A 17175-nucleotide genomic window follows, 5' to 3' on the forward strand; every position below is an offset into this window, starting at 1 on the left:
CCACAAAAATGTGGAATTTCGCATTTTCTGCCAGAAGACAGATCACGGATCCGTGTTTATTTCTTTTTTTGTTTTTTGTTCTTTTTTTCCCCAGAGGTGATCGTATCAACTCAGTGGTCGTAGAATGTCGCAAGAGGGCTCATTCTAACGGAAATTAAAAGTTCTAGTGCCCTTTTTAAGTGACCAAAAAACTGGAGGGGAACGAAGCCCCCTCCCACGCTCACATTTTCCACAAAGTCACAGGATCAAAATTTTGAGATAGCCATTTTATTCACAATAGCTGAAAAACCTAATAACTATGTCTTTGGGGACGCTTTATGTCTTTATGTCACAATCCCATGGAAGGGGCTACAAGTTGCAAACTTTGACCAGTGTTTACATATAGTAAGGGTTATTGGGAAGTGTACAGACGTTTTCAGGGGGATATTTTTGGTTTGGGGGAAGAAGTTGTGGGGGGTTTACATGGGACGATCTTTCCATGGAGGAATTTATCATGGGGGAAGATAATTTCAATGAAAGGGGCGCATGATTTTCTAGCATTATTTAAAAAAGCAATAAAAAAATAAATATGAAAAGTTTTTTTCAGCAGAAAGTAAGAAGTAGCATTAAAACTTAAAACGAACAGAAATTATTAAGTATATGAGGGGTTCATCTCCTCGTAATACCTCGCTCTTTACGCTAAAGTATTTTTAGTAATTTCAACTATCTATTCTACGGCCTTTGTGATTCAGGGAAGGAATTGGGAGAAAATTTAAGCTTTAGTGTAAAGAGCGAGGTATTGACGAGGGGTTGAACCCCCTCATATACGTAATGAAAACATACGAATATAAAGGGTCGTTACGTAAGTTAATTCGTAAGCTACGTAAATTTTTTACTAATGAAAACATCCGTAAGAAATTAAAAGTTCTAGTTGCCTTTTTAAGTAATCAAAAAATTGAAGGGCAAATAGGCCTCAAAATCTTCGAATTAAAACTATGAGAAAACCATTTATCAAAAAAAAATTAATATGCAAATTTTGGTTTTAATTATTAAATAGAGAGCCAAAATCAAAACATGCATTAATTCAAAATGTTCAGAAATTAAATAAAAAAACAAGTTTTTTTTTAACTGAAAGTAAGGATCGACATTAAACTTAAAACGAACAGAAATTACTCCGTATATGAAAGGGACTGTTCCCTCCTCAACGCCCCACTCTTTACGCTAAAGTTTTTTACTTTTTTAAAAAGTAAAGTAAATAGAAAGAGTTAAACTTTAGCGTAAAGAGCGGGGCGTTGAGGAGGAAAAGCCCCTTTCATATACGGAGTAATTTCTGTGCGTTTTAAGTTTTAATGTCGCTCAATTAAAAAAAACTTGTTTTTTTATTATTTAATAACTATTAAGCTCGTGTGCTTGATAGACAGAAAACTCGTATCATCTTTACATTTTGTTGAACTTTCTAGTTTCTATTTCAGTATGCCTCTCTTAAACTGAGTAAGAAAAAGACATCCTGGGAGTTCTTACCTATTTGGTTTTACTAGTTTTTGTTTTTGTTTGTTTTTTTTTTTCCTTCTTTTTTCAACCAAAGCAAGAGATTATCTAATGTTTAGGACATCAAGACCTGAAAAATTAGGACCTCGCTAAATAAACATTCCTTACAGAAAATATATACTAGATATACTGGTTACCTCAGTTTAAGTACCGCCTTACTGCTACTGCTAAGAACCGTTCATCGTATCTCCATGTCACCCAAGGCCTTAGATTTGTGCTTTCTCGTTTTCCCACCCGACCTGGCCTGAGCTTTATTTTTATTCTATCCCATGGGTTTGCGCTCGCTTTGCATATTTTCTTTTGACCTTGGTTCATTAGAGAACTTCTGCTTTTTGTTCGGCCCCATCAGCATTACCAACGATTAAGGCTGTATACAGGGGAGGACTAGAGGGTTTGCTCCCCCCCCCCCCTTCCCCGCTGAAATTTTTTTCCGAATCGTAAGAACGTACCAAATAAACATGAAAATTTATTTTATGTATTTTAAGTTTTTTGCAACCCCCCCCCCCCACGAAAAAATCCTGTTATAATCCCCCTCCCCTCCCCCTCCAAAAAAGAAATCCTAGATACTAACCTGCCAACGATCAGCTATCTTTCCAGACAGCTGATCGTAGCAGCTTGTATGTACAAAAATGCGGAATTTTGCATTTGTTTTGCCGAAAGAAAGATCACTGTTGCGTGTTTATTAGTGTTCTTTTTTTTTTGCTTAACACGGGGGGGATCGTATCGAACAAGTTATCGTAAAGAATCGGGATAGGTCTAATTTGATTGGGAATCAAAAGTTCAAATGTCCTTTTTGAGAGACCAAAAATATTGGAGGGCAACTAGCCCCCTCGCACACTCATTGCTTCCCCCAAAGTCACCCGATCCAAATTTTTAGATAGCCATTTGTTTCAGCATATTCGAAAAACCTAATAATTATGTCTTTGAGGATGACTTCAACCCCCCAAAGTCCTCAGAGGAAGGGCTGCAAACTATGAACTTTGCCTATTGTTTGCATGTAGCATTGATTGACAAATATACAGATGTTTTTCTGGGGAGATTTCTCTGGCGGAGGGGGGGCTACATGGTAGAATTTTCCATGGAGGTACTTTTCATGGGGGAAGGGAGTTTTCCATGGAGGGGAAGTCGGATTTCCCAGCATTATTTAAAAAACGACGAGAAATCAAATAAAAAAAAGATTTTTCAACTGAAAGTAAGGAGCAACATGAAAACTTAAATCGGACAGAAATTACTACGTATACAAGGGGGATCGCCCTCTCCTCATTGCCTCGCTCTTTACGCTTAAGTTGGATTTTTGAAGCTTTATATCTGATTCTCTGATTCTCTTGAGAATCTGATTCTTTAGTTTTGACTGATAATAGCCGAGGTCGCTTTTTACTTACTACAAACTACGTCATAGCTACTATTTTCCTGTTTTTTCACCTTTATCATAAATGTTTTGTTTGAAGTTTTTCAATCCAAACTTACTACTTTCCCTCAATTTCCTAGCATGCCTTGCATTTTACTATTTCTTACTACGCTGTCTGACTAAATCTTTCAAATTCTCAGCAACCATGATTGTAGTGATACCTGCAAGTTTCGCAGCCTAGGTTTGCAGCCTTCAGCATATTAAAGAGTTAACCCTTATTCCCTAAGGATACATCACAAAGGAACTCCTTGTTACAAAACCCCTCTTTCTTCTACCTAGATAAAGATATTTTTGCTAACAATCTTTGTCGATTTTTCAAATTAATCTTTTAAGAAGGGAGGAGGGGTAGTTTCAAAGAAAAGGAACGCAAGAACAACTTTCTGAGCGCACAAATAATACCCTTTGAATCTATGAAATTTTCAGTATTTCTAATTGTTGTCAAACCGATTTTAGCGTATGTTTTAGCCTAATATTTTTAAGTTTCGTAACTTAACACCAACGTTTTTAACGTTCAGTAGTCAAAATTGTTTCCTAGGTACTGTTTTAATATTTGCATGGGTTACATAAATGGTAACGTTTCCACTTTCTTATTTAACCGCAGAGTTGGATGCCAAATATTCAGGAATGTTTTCTGGAGGATGGGAGGTGTTAAAAAACACAAACTTGAATGAATAAACTGCGTGAAAGAACAGAAGAAATTTCATAATTGTTGTAACTCTCATAAGATTTAGGGGAATTAGCCCAAAGGATCCTGTCCTTTGAGGAATCATAAAAGTAGTCTAATTAACTAACGCTGTGTTGTTTTCTTATTAACAAAAATTATAAATTTATTTTAAACAAAAATAAAAATAAAAAAATATTTTTCTCCTACTTGAGTGAGTCACTTATCTGATTTCAAAAAGACTAGAAAGAAAAATTGAACATGTCAAAGTCTCTGCTGGTCTCTGCAATACGAAGGCAAAGTTTGGAATGAAGATATTCTAGAATGTGATTTCCCAAACTAAAAGCATAATAAAAAAGGATTTCAAGAAAAGCGTGGACAATAATATGTTTTAATTTTCGGATAAGAACAGACTTTTGTTTTGAAAGGTTCACTAGGTGACAGGCTTTTTGGCTTAGAAGACCTTTGAAGCTAGTAAAGCCTCTCATTACGTCCACAAAGTATCTTAATGTCGCTTCATCACGGTTGCAATTGAAAGTGTCCAGGGCAACCGAACACAAGAGAAATGCAACTAGAATTGATAAGGATAATATTACTTTTTAATTCCTTTAATGATTCGTAGTTCCTTTTTATTTTCGATGTTTAAAAGAAAGTTTGAAGGGTACCTGATACCTTTTAATGATTTTACCTGAAGTCATATGGAGAATACAAAGAGCAATGTTAAAACTTAAAACGAATGTAAGTAGAATTTATGTTTTCTGGGCAAAGTGAAGTAGTGCAACAGCCGTTCGTCGGCTTTCCCGATATAAATGTTGCAGGAGCAACATTTTTTAGCTTTCAGCTCTTACTGCTGTGATACTAAAAAGTAACTTTAGTCGATAGTAAACTAAATTTTAAAACGTTTAGTACTAAATAATAAAACAAGTATGATTTAGATATGGAAACAGAATCCGATTCAGAAACGGTTTTCTAGCGGTTGGCCATTCAGAAACGGTCAGAAATGCTGAAGTTGCTTCTGAGGACGGTAATTTTTATCCAAATTCAATTTAACAGTAATTTTCATAATGGAAAAAGCGATTTTACATATTCATACTCAATCTACCGTTACTTTGCCTTCACTTTTCTTTATTGCTGCTAATAGTGGACGAGACTAAGCAAAACTGGTTAGTTGTTTCGGTGTTTTGGTTGACACCCATGCTGCTTTACAGTAACATACTAGAAGCTTATTAAATTTTGGGCTCAATTTAAGCTGCAGCAATTCTAAAGGCGTTATATTACACCAGGTAAATTTTATAAGAATATGGACTAAAAAAGAGTTGAATATGAACTATTAACAGTTGATTAATTCTGCTGTTATTAGTAACCCTTCATTTACACAACGAAGGTTTTATTTTTGTCTTTTTGATACAATAACGATGCCTTTGACATGTAAAGCTTCAATATTTATTCAACAATTTTTGCAAAAATGAAAAGAAAAAGAAAATTTTTAAAAATAGTAAAAAGCTGTAAATAATTTTGAATCTAAAGGAATAATAATGAACATTTTGAACTTGAGCGTGTTAGGTTCAGATTTTTGGTATATAAGTAGCAGTACCAATGTGTTGCTTACCGTCTTTTGTAGCATCAGAATAAAGTCATTTTAAAGTATACTTCACGGTGGTTTATTGAAATTCTGAGAGGGAGCAAAGGAGGGAGAGAGAACTTTAAGATGGAAAAGGAGAGAGACAGGGGAAGGTAAGCAAAACTTAAGAATTAGTGTTTAAATAAAGATTGATGCTTTATGTTCAAAGGTGCTGCTCTGAACGGAACTTGGATTGAAAAATTGTATTAAACGTCTCAATTATAACAACTTTATTGTTATAATTTTATGCTTTAGTTTCTTTACTTAAGACAAAAGCTTAAATTACCCAAAGTCTCATTTAGAATTGATGATTTTGGTGTCATCAACGATGATGTAAATTCATAATTAAAGAGCATAATACTTCTTTTAATGAGCTACATTTTATAGCAAATGCCTTTTCACTTTGATACTGACGGCTCCTCATGCCACGCTTTAGGGTAGGCTTTTATATTATTTTTTTTTATTTCTTATACAATCATCTGCCAAAAGAGAATATGTAAGGCTTTATCTAGAATTCAATTAAAAAAACAAACAAACTATTTCAACTGAAAGTAAGGAGAAACATTAAAACAAAACGAATAGAAATTATTACGCATTTGAAGGGGGTCGCCCTATCCTCAGCACCTCATTCTTTACGCTAAAGTTTTTTGATATTTCTAAAATAGTGTCTTTTTGTTCTAATTAAACGGTCCTTTTGTTTCAGAAGTCATTCTTAAACAATTTGGACAAAATTCAAATTTTAGCGTAAATAGGGAGGTTTTGAGGAGGGGGTAGCCCCCTTCATATGCGTAATAATTTCTGTTTGTCTTAAGTTTTAATGTTGCTCCTTACTTTCGGTTGAAAAAACTTATAAAAAGCAAAACATATAAAAAGAATTTTGTATAAGAATTCTGGCAAATTCCCGCAGTGTCTAATTCTTCCTGACAAGTTCACTCCCTGGAAACTTCCCTCCCCATGGAAAACCCCCCAGCAGAAAATATGTCCCCACCCCACCCAAGAATGTATACATGCATCCCAATAATAAATACTATGCGTAAACAATGGACAAATTTTATAACTTAAAGACCTTTCCCTTGGTGCCGTGGGGAGGGGGGTTCATGTCATACCCAAAGCATAGCTATTGGGCCTTTCAGCTATAATGAACAAAATGTTTATTTCAAAACTTTGATCGGACAATTTTTGGAAAAAGAGGCGGGGGAGGGGGCCTAGTTGTCCTTCGATTTTTTTGATCTCTTAAAATGAACTAGAAATTTTATTTCCCGTTCAAATGAGCCCTATCCCGATATTCTAGGACCTTTGTTTCGGTACGATTACCCCTGGGGAAAAAACAAAAACAAATAACACTTTTTTTGCCATCCGTGATCTTTCTTCCGGCAAAAAAAACAACAAAATTCCACATTTTTGATGATAGGAGCTTGAAACCTATACAGTAGGGTTCTATGAATCTGATGGCGTGATTTTCACAGAGATCACTTGACCTTTAGGGGATGTTTTTCTCTTTTTTCGAAAATCAGAAAATTTTTCCAAGGCTCGTAACATTTGATGGGTAAGGCTAAACTTAATGAAGCTTATTGTTTTGAAATCAGTATAAAATCCAATTTCTCTTGATACATCTATTAGTATCAAAATTCCTTTTTCTAGAGTTTCGGTTACTATTTAGCCGGGTCGCTCCTTTCTTAGAGTTCCTTACCAACGACCTGTTTGATTGCTAATTATAAAACACCTAGTGAAAGAAAATCCAGCCTCTTAAACTAATTTTGTTTTATTTTTGATAAATGTTCTTGTTTCTTGATCAAAATGTATTTAAATTTACTAAATATAGATTCCATTCATCGTCGGGTAACCATTACATTAGTTCGTCGTAGTTAATAACCTGTTCTGAGTTCAGAGTTCTCCTCAAAAGGTTTTAACTCTTGAAAGCAAATTAGTTCCATTTGACTGTCATCTGATATAATCATAATTAGTAAAGTAAGTGAAGAAGGAACAACAAAGATCTTTTCAAGAAATATTTTTAGTTTCCCAACAACTCTAGGGGTTTCTTGTCTAAGATGAGAAAATGAGCAATAAGGAAATTAGAAAATTGGTTTCCTCATGGAGATTGGAGCTAAAACTGATTTAACAAAAGTTTCTTTGTATTCGTCATATCTAATGTTTTAAAATATAGTCACGAAATATTTTTTTGAAAACACATAACTAGAAAAAAATAGCAGAAAAAAAAGAACACATTATGAAAAAAATTGTAACAGACTAATCCTGTTTGAAATGCCGAAGCATAACGATTTACCTGACGAGTCATAAAAAAAAAAAATCATAATAATAAGATATATTACATTGTAAGTCATAGTACGGATGATACTTTGCTGGCAGCATTTTGGACCCCACTTCATATTTACGGTGGCATAGAAGCTAAATATGACACCAGAACAAGATTTTAAAAAAATACAGCAATTAAAATGATCAAAGTTTCTTAGATACATACCGCTGGCGACGACATGAGATGTTCTACATTGTTGGTGTCTTTTTGAAAAAAAATTTCCAACGTCACGCTTGTAAAGTAACATTTTAAACATACATTGAGTATACGGTTGGACACATATTACACACTTATTAATCAGGATCATTTTGGCAGAAGTCTCACGCGTGAGAGGGCGGGGGAAGAGAGGCAATCTGTCCATACTTTCAAACAGGCTTGTAAATTAAGTTAATCCAAAGATTTACTGCGTGAGGTGCCCTAAATTCAATGATTCTGCAGCAATCTTATAAGGTTTTCCGCAACTTCATCGAATTTCTATAATGGTCGCTAAACATCATAACAGAACAAAACTAGCTATCATATGAATATGTTTCTCCCACCCCTTTAAATATTTTGGCTCTTGACGCTTCTGCTTGTCAGGATCAAATGATCTGTACAGGTCTTGGGCTCTTTGTCAAAGCCCAAACAGATTTTTTTTTACATATTCGGAGTAGGGAGAAGAGGATAAAAGTCTGCCACTAACAGAAAACCTAATTCCTCTTAATAAGAAAACCTTTTTTTTCAAATACAGTAGCGAGTGAAATTAAATGTTGAAACGAATCAAAATTATGCTGTAAATGAAATGGCCTACCGCCTACCCAATCTTGACCCCCCCCCCCCAGTAACAGGGGCAACCCCTTTTCCTTTAAGAAAAGTCTACAGTATTACTATAAATCATCGCAGAATGTAACAAATAGCCTAGGGCCACTTAATAAATGCAAGTCAGAAATAAACTGATTGCTTTCAAAGAGTTTAAACTTTATTATTTAAATCAAACGCAAACGGATAATTCCTCTGGACCTATAATAAAATTTAACTTTTTGTTTCAGTGCGTTTAAATCATCAAGGAAAAAACAAAACAAATTTTAATGTTGAGATCGAAGAGTTGAGGTGGTGACAGTTTATTAGTTTTCATAGAATATTCAAAGAGATCCTGAACATGGTATGGGCTCTTGAATCCTCAACCCCTCCTAAATTTTGTATAAAAATTTTCAAGAAAAGGGCCCCATTTTGGTGCATTCGTTTTTCAAAATCAAATACAGTTGCCATAAAAATGAGGGAGATCGTTACCCCTATTTGTATTTTAGTTAATTCTTTTAGTACATTACTTCAATACTTAAAACAGACGTAGTTAAAAAGAATCGTTCCAGCAATCACAAAAAAACATAGCCCTGTTACCACTCTTAAGGTTCGTTTAGTCTAAATTTAGCCCACCAAATAAGGGTAAATAAGGGTAGACTAGGGTAATTTCTAACGTATTTTCCAGAAGCAGCTCTCATCAAAAGTTGAAATGTGGGTATAAAATACACTTTTTGAAGCTCTTGGCACTGGTTAAATCTAGAGGGGCCGAGTGGGAGGCCACCCTACACAAAAAAATTCTGGCACCCTATTTCCCTGTTTTTTTTTTGCTTTTTTAACTCTTTTTTAGAATGAATTTGTCAATTTGGTCAATTATTGGCACCTTTGTTACATTAGTCCCCCTTCTAAGATTTTGCTCATCGGCACCCCTGTCACATTACCCGCCCAAGATTCACCCTGTCTCTGGGTAGCCCAGGTGATTGGAACTGGGTAGCCTGGGTAGCTCATGATTTGTAACTATACAAAAGTGTACAACTCTTAGTTTACTGAATAACCAGTCTATCATGACGACTAGTTTTGTTTGTAAGTTTAGAGACAAGTTCACCACCGCGCACCGTTTTTGGACCGTTGTTGGCGACAAGTACACCACCGGTACGTTTTTGGAAGCTGTAATTGCAATAGCCTTTTTCGATATTTTGAAGCTGAATTGCCACTTTTTGATTTTTTTTTGACAACATTTGTTCTATTCGGGCCAAAATTGTTGTTCCGTGGCATAGAACGGCAGAAATTGACACTTTGCTGTGACATCGTCTTTTTATCGCTGAAAAAGGAGCCTAGAGCTTTCGATTTCATTTTGTTTGACTCTGTCCATACTAAAGGGACACTTGTTCGGTATGACCGCCTCTGGAAAAAAAACATATCTGCGACCATGCTTCGTGGGAAAAGTGGTAAATTTCAAAATGGTCATATTTGTATGGCACTTGGTATTAACCAAGTGACATATAGCAATCGCAAATTCTGTCGGTCTGTCTGTCTGTTGGTCCCGGTTTTGCTACTTTAGGCACTTCCAGGTAAGCTAGGACGATGAAATTAGGACGGCAGGCGTAAAGGGAACGGACCGGATTAAATTAGAAATAGTCATTTTCCCGATTTGACTATCTTGGGGACAGTGGGGAGCCGGTTAATTCGGAAAAATACAAAAAATGAAGTATTTTTAACTTACGAACAGTTGATCAGATCTTAATTAAATTTGATATTTGGAAGGATATCGTGTCTCAGAGCTGTTATTCTAAATCCCGACCAGATCTGGTGACATTGGGGGGGGGGGCGTTGGGAGGGGGAAACCTAGAATCTTGGAAAACACTTAGAGTGGAGGGATCGGGATGAAACTTGGTGGAAAAATAAGCACTAGTCCTAGATACATGATTGACATAACTGGAACGGACTCAATCTCTTTGGGATAGTTGGGGGGGGGGGGTAATTCTGAAAAATTAGAAAAATGAAGTATTTTTAACTTACGAACGGGTGGTCGGATCTCAATGAAATTTGATATTTAGAAGGATATCGTGTCTCAAAGCTCTTATTTTAAATCCTGACCGGATCTGGTGACACTGGGGGGAGTTTTGGGGGGAGCCTAAAATCATGGAAAACATTTAGATTGGAGGGATCGGGATGAAACTTGGTAGGGAAAATAAGCAGAAGTCTTAGATACGTACTTGAAATAATTGTAACGGATCTGCTCTATTGGGGGAGGGGGGTTTAATTCTGAAAAATTAGAAAAATGACGTATTTTTAACTTACGAAGGAGTGATCGGATCTTTATGAAACTTCATATTTAGAACGACCTCGTAACTCAGATCTCTTATTTTAAATATCAGCCGGATCCAGCGTCATTGGGGGGGGGGCAGTTTGGGGGGGGGGGGGCAGAAATATTAGAAAATACTTAAAGCGGAGAGATCAGAATGAAACTGGATGAACAAAATTTCATCTTAATGAAATTTGATATTTAGAAGGATCTTGTGCTTTAAAGCTCTTATTTTAAATTCCGACCAGATCCTGTGACATTGGGGAGAGTTGGAGGGGGAAACCGGAGTTCTTGGAAAGCGTGAAAATTGGGGTATTTTTATCTTACGAATAGGTGATCGGATCTTAATGAAACTTGATATATATAGAAGGATCTTATTTTATAGTTTATAACTAGATAATTGATATATTAATTATATCATTAATTATATATAGCTCATTTCCATTTTCTGCTTGGAGATATATCAATCATTGGAGCTAGAGCTGATTTTCTTCCTATAGCTTCTTTTTCTATTTAGGTTAAATATAAATCAAACAAACATTTAGCAATATATTTTATTATTCACTCGCGTGCTTCTTTTCTACAATTACATAATAGGGAATGTATCGTTTCATATAAAGCTTAATAGCGTGCACTGGAAAATTTGAAGGTAACTAGGCTAAAAGCAAATTAGATATATACAAAACAATATAACAAGGTTTGAACAAGGCACAATTCTGGATTATAAAGTGAAACAAATAAGTAAAAAAAAGCAAAATTACTCCGAATAGACTAGATGTCCACATAGAGAGATGGTTCACATGTAATTAGGTCATCAAAATGGACTTAATGACTCATTATAAGATCTGTGAGATCATACGAGAAAGTCTACAATTATGTGTTCAACTACAAACTACAACTATCCACTAATTTGTTTAAAGATCAAAATTCTAACTTGAAGTTAGAATTTTAAACACAAAGAACAGTAACTTCTGGATATGTCGCAAAGTGCTTTGGTGACTAGCCGACTCGGTGTGTCATTTGACGCACAAAAGAAAGTGATATCTACAGAATAAAGGCACGAAAGGATCTACAAGTATTCTAAGAAACAACATCTCTTGCGTTTCTAGTTTGTCATGGAGATGAATTATTAGCTAAAACTTATTATATTTCTTCAGTGCTCTGTTAGACCATTTTTGAGTTTCAACAGTTTGGCTAATAATTTTCTAAATTATTCAAGATGTTCCAAGAAGTTTGGTGATTTAAAATACTCAGGAACATTGTCATCTAAGCGAGCTATTATCTTATAGATCGTTTTCTTCCAAGAAGGCTCGAGGTCCTTAGAAGCTTGAATTGCCCGGAAAAATTCTTTTAAAGTCTGCTCCACTACATAAAGAAAATGCGGAGGCACCTGAAATATAAAGGATCATCATCAAAATTAGAAGTTTATTAAATAAAAGAATAGTTTTTTTTAACTGAAAGTAAGGAGCGACATTAAAACTTAAAAAGAACAGAAATTATTCCGTATAAGAAAGGGGCTGTCCCCGCCACAGCACCTTGCTCTTTACGCTAAAGTTTTTTATTGTTTTAAAAAGTAGAGTTTTCGGTCACTTAAAAAGGGAACTAGAACTTTAATTCTATTTATGAACGTTTTTATTAGTAATAAATATACATAACTTACGAATTAACTTACATAACGAACTTCCATATTCGAATATTTTTATTGCGTAAATGAGGGGGTTCGCCCCATCTTCAATACCTCGCTGTTTAAGCCAAAGTTCAATTTTTTTTTTCCAATTCTTTAAGAATGATCCCTGAATCACAGAGGGTTTAATTGGAATAAATAGCTCTTATGAAAGTACTATAGATCTTTAAAAAAACTTTAGCGCAAAGGGTGAAAAATGAAGAGGGGGTGAGCCCCTCATATATGTAATAATTTCTGTTCACTTCAAGTTTTAATGTTACTCCTTTAATGGTGTCGAAATTCCACTTTTTAAAGTTTCGGTTACTATTGAGCCGGGTCGTTCCTTATTTACAGTTCGTTACCACGAACTGTTTGATTGCTATTGAGTTAAAGATAAAGAAAAAAAGCAGGGAGTAGTAAGATGGGAAATTGAGGGAGGGAGAAAAGGGGGGTCCACAGAGAAAGAGAGATTTGGATAAGAGCTCAGGAGCCTTCTCCTTCAAGCAGTTTTTGTTTTCATTTTTGATGGTTTACTGGGGTCTTTCAGTATTAAATTATGTAATTTCATAGGCTGAATTATTTTAAACAAAGAAAAGAAAGATATTACTTTTATATGTTACATTTTAAAAAGTGTACTTTATTTAGATTGGTTTATTTTGTGACGTGTTTTCATTAGCCAGTACGGTTATTCTTTATTTCTGGTTTCTGAAGAGACAAATAAATAATTCGTTTCAAACCTGATTCGTTCATTTGCGAGAAATATTAAGTCAGTAAAAACAAAAAATATATATATATATATATATATATATATATATATATATATATATATATATATATATATATATATATATATTTGTAAGAAGTTTTTATTCATTTTCAAGAAAGCTTTCCTCTTCGCTGTGATTTAAATACAAAAAGACATTTTCACCGCTTCAATGTATTTGGATCTTGAACCAATTTTATTGATTTTTGACGTGTTGTGAATTCTAGTAACTGACATAAGTTCATAATAAGTATTCAATCCCTTTTACTATACTGATAGACCGAACAGATAGATCAGATCAACCCTAGACTGTAAAAAGACAACTGAGAATAGTACTAGTAAATCTTAGCTAAGTTTAAATGAAACCTGACTGATTATTTAGGTACATGTCCTTATGACAAGAATAGAATTACGCTTAGGCCTCCTCCCCATACCTCAGAGAGTCTTTATTAGTCATGGGCCTTTAAAAGAAAACTAGGACACTAGCTGTTACCCCCCGTCAAGTTTGGTCGATATTGAACACCGTCTTCAGGTGAATCTTCTGTTGACAAGAATTTTAGAGACCCCCTATAGAGATAGGGTTGTATTTGAACCCTGAAAAGGCTTATCAGGTGTAACTCTCCAGTAAATCTTGTAAAAATCAGATTGATTTTCCAGCAGATGTTCTTATTGCAGGACTCTTGCCTCCTTTCCCCCATTATTCACAGAGCTAATATTGGCTTTCAATCCTGGAAAAGGCACAGGTAAGACAAGCTCTAGCTTCCCGCTCAGTTTGAATTATATCTAAGATTCTATACTGGTAGAGGTTAGAATGATAGGGATAGGGCCCATCTCCTTTGTAAAGCTAAGACTAGGTACGGACACCGAGAGGAAAAACTATAATAATTAGAACACCCCTGTTTTGCACCAAGTTCGGTTGAGATGCAGTTATCTCTTCGGCTAGATACACTGGGAACAAGGATTTAGTGATACCCTCCCCTCGGCAGAGTTTGGATTGTGTCCCTACATAAAAAACACAACTAGAGTACAAACTCTTACTTCCCGGAGATTTACTGAGATTGTTGTCCCTTATTGGTGAGTGTGCTGACAGTAAAAATTTAGGGCCCCTCCCCCCAAAAAATTAATCACAATTATCTTACACTTACAGAAGATACTTTTTGAAAATTAGCTCTTACTCAAAATTAAGTTTGGTTGAAATTCTACAACCTCGAAATATGTTTGAAAGAAAGAAATTGGGGTTTCCTTTCCTCCTTCCCCCGAGAATTTGAATCAGCCCCGGGAAAATTCCCATACTGGAAAAGAGTTTGAATGTTGATCTCTTACTGCAGCTCAATTGTGTAGTAAAAGTGCAAAAAAAAAAAAAACAACAACATAAAGCCAAAAGTGCCACTCCTCGACAGAATTCTTAAAATGAGAACAGAGAGTGCTAACAAGTAGATAACTCACCTCGATATGGTTATTCCTGTTGTAATGCAAGTTCAGAATACGGAATAGTTCAGAATCGATAGTGATTCGCACGTCATCAACTGATTGAACACCGTCACTAAGTAATTGACGTGCAAACTTCTCCATTTGAATGTAATAAAACTCTCTAGAAAAAAAAGGAATGGAAAATACCGCACTATTAAAGCAATCCAGTTATAGGTTGAAAAGCGAAATGTAAAAGGATAATAGAGGGAAAGGGAAAAGAAAGAGAGAGATGGAATAGAACTTGCAAAAGAGTTCAAATGACTGAGTTATATGAGAAACGATCTTCCACTGCCATGAAAAATAGAGGACATGCAAATCACCTACCAAGCATTGGGACCAGTCCTTTTACTAAGTACTGTAAACCATGAAGATATACTAACTTACCATTTTTATTTTTCTGTTGAAATGACTGCGTCAGCTTCAAGCTTCTGCAGCCAATAAATTAATTTTATTCTGAAGTTGGGAGAAGGAACTCATCAAATGATATATTCTTTTCTTATGTACCGTAAATTATGAAACTAGTCTCTGGAGGTCAAAGACACAACTCCGTTAGAAACGGGAATACTATTAGAAAATACGGGTAGAAAGTTCAAGAACCGTTCGGAGAGAAATATTTGATTAAAGCAACTTCTTGTTTTAATTTGATAATAGCTATATCTTGGGACTTGCTTAGAACAGCTTCGTCAGCATTTTGCATTTACCTCATTAGTCTTAAGTCTAATTAGGAAGAAAGGGGGTGATAATTATCTCTTAAGGCAGTGAAGCGATATCTCTAGGGAGGGTAAAAGTTTCCTTTTTTGCAAAGTTGCTCTAGAAAAAGTCGACACTTTAAAACCTTGAGATCGACTTGGTAATAGAAGGGTGTCACGAAGATTCTTTCCAAGTTCCACGATTATCGCAATTGACTTCTAGAATTATTTTGTCATTACTGCAAGTTTGGAGATGTCACCATGAACTAAAGAGATTCTTATTAAGTATTTTCTTAACTTCAGCTCTTAAAAATGTATTTCATTTTCAACTCGACTGGTTTAGATTCCAGTGTGATTCTGTGGTTACTGGTAGAATCTTTTATAAATTTGCAAGGTAACTAAATTAATTTGGTAGCTCAAGCAGGCTAAGTAGTCAGGCAAGTTCACTAGAATTTTTTTGGAGGAGAAGCAAGTAATAAACAAAATTATTTGCTAATTTGAATAAGAAGTGCCCTGAAATTTGGAAAGATATATGAATTCGGGGATGCAAAACCCTAACCTTTCTGCGTATGTGCCTGGAATTACTGGACATAATTATCTTATTTTTTACTGGCCTAATCTTTTATTGGAATTTATTTCCAAAATACGGTGCCTCTTTTCGACAGGAAGGCTGAGAGGGTACTCTAGGGGAGTCGTACCTAAGACTTTGATATAGAGGGAGAGATTGTATATTAAGACTTTGATCTGAATGTTAAGATGGTAAGCCATTGAGTTGGAGCTATGGAAAAGTGTTTGGAGTCTACTTAATAATTCAATAGCAAAAACCGTCCATTTGCAATCTCTTAAATGATGGCTGCGTTTGCTAAAACTATGTCTATCCTGTTTTCTGGCGTGTGAATAAAGTTTCACTGGGCATTTTGAGTAGAATGAGTATTTATTCTCACATTATGGATTTTTTTAGATATATATATATACATATACATATTGCTGTAATACAAGCTGTATTAACAGCAATACTCAGGAAAAAAACCAGAAAACAGTCTTGTTTTAAGACCAACCTGTATTACAGCAATGCTCCAAAAAAACAGAAAACGGTCGTGTTTTAATTATCATTGTTAGAAAAACAATTTATTAGCATATGGCTTTACGTTCCAATTTTCTTCAACATGCGTTATCTAATTTATCAATTGGCTTTAGAAACATCTGTCTTTTTCTAGATTTACAGCACCTTGCCGTCTGATATAATTAATTTAAAAGGAAAAACTTTTTTTTTCAGCTGAACACGAAAATGGACCCGTACTAAAAGAAAAAAAAGAAATAAGTTATAGTTCTTTTGTAATTCCTTCTTTTTGTGGGAAGTGGGCGGGAAAATGAGGTATTTACAACCTCACCATCAAACGATTTGTGAATTCAACCAATTTCCTTATTAAAATGAAAAACAAGCATCTAGATTATTTATTGTAGATGAGCATTTTGCGTTCGGTGACTTAAAAATGGGTTAATGTTTCCCAAAGCGAACAAATATGGATATTTTTACTTTAATCCGATCTAATGTTTTTAGTGTCAAACAAAAATATGTAGTAAAATTCAAATGGAACCGCAAAAAATACTAAAATCAAAGGTTAAACAACAGATCCTGAGAATTATTGATAAGGACAATGTTGATGATTTAAACCAAGAAAACTAAAATGCTAGCGTTGGAAGAAAAACAAGAGGGAGGGGGGAATGTGCAAGATATTTAAGTTGTCTTTCCTAACTAAGAAAAACTGACAAATATTTTGAATGTATCAAATTATTATCAAGCAAAACACCATATTATTAAGGTGTAAATGAAGGCAACTTCTTAGAGTTTAAAACAACCATTTTATGCCATAAGACGTTGTTCAATAACCATTTTTGTTTTTTTGTTTTAGAATTTGCTTATAAGCTAGTGACAAAGAAAATTCCTCTGGAACCCTATTTGCAGTCAATCAAACA

General features: G+C 34.8%; 1 protein-coding gene across 1 annotated transcript in view; it reads right to left on the reverse strand.

Annotated features, from left to right (window-relative positions):
* Window positions 1–11153: 11153 nt before the first annotated feature.
* Window positions 11154–17175, reverse strand: part of LOC136029204 (homeobox protein prospero-like) — a 36152-nt gene continuing 30130 nt past the window's right edge. Inside the window, exons 4-5 of the mRNA XM_065707354.1 lie at window positions 14486–14630; window positions 11154–12003 (exon numbers count right to left, since the gene is read on the reverse strand). Of these exons, the coding sequence (XP_065563426.1) occupies window positions 11824–12003; window positions 14486–14630 (325 nt within the window). The 3' untranslated portion in view covers window positions 11154–11823. The remainder of the gene's footprint in view (window positions 12004–14485; window positions 14631–17175) is intronic.

Source organism: Artemia franciscana, chromosome 7 (genome assembly GCF_032884065.1).
Source record: "Artemia franciscana chromosome 7, ASM3288406v1, whole genome shotgun sequence".
NCBI lineage: Eukaryota > Metazoa > Arthropoda > Branchiopoda > Anostraca > Artemiidae > Artemia > Artemia franciscana.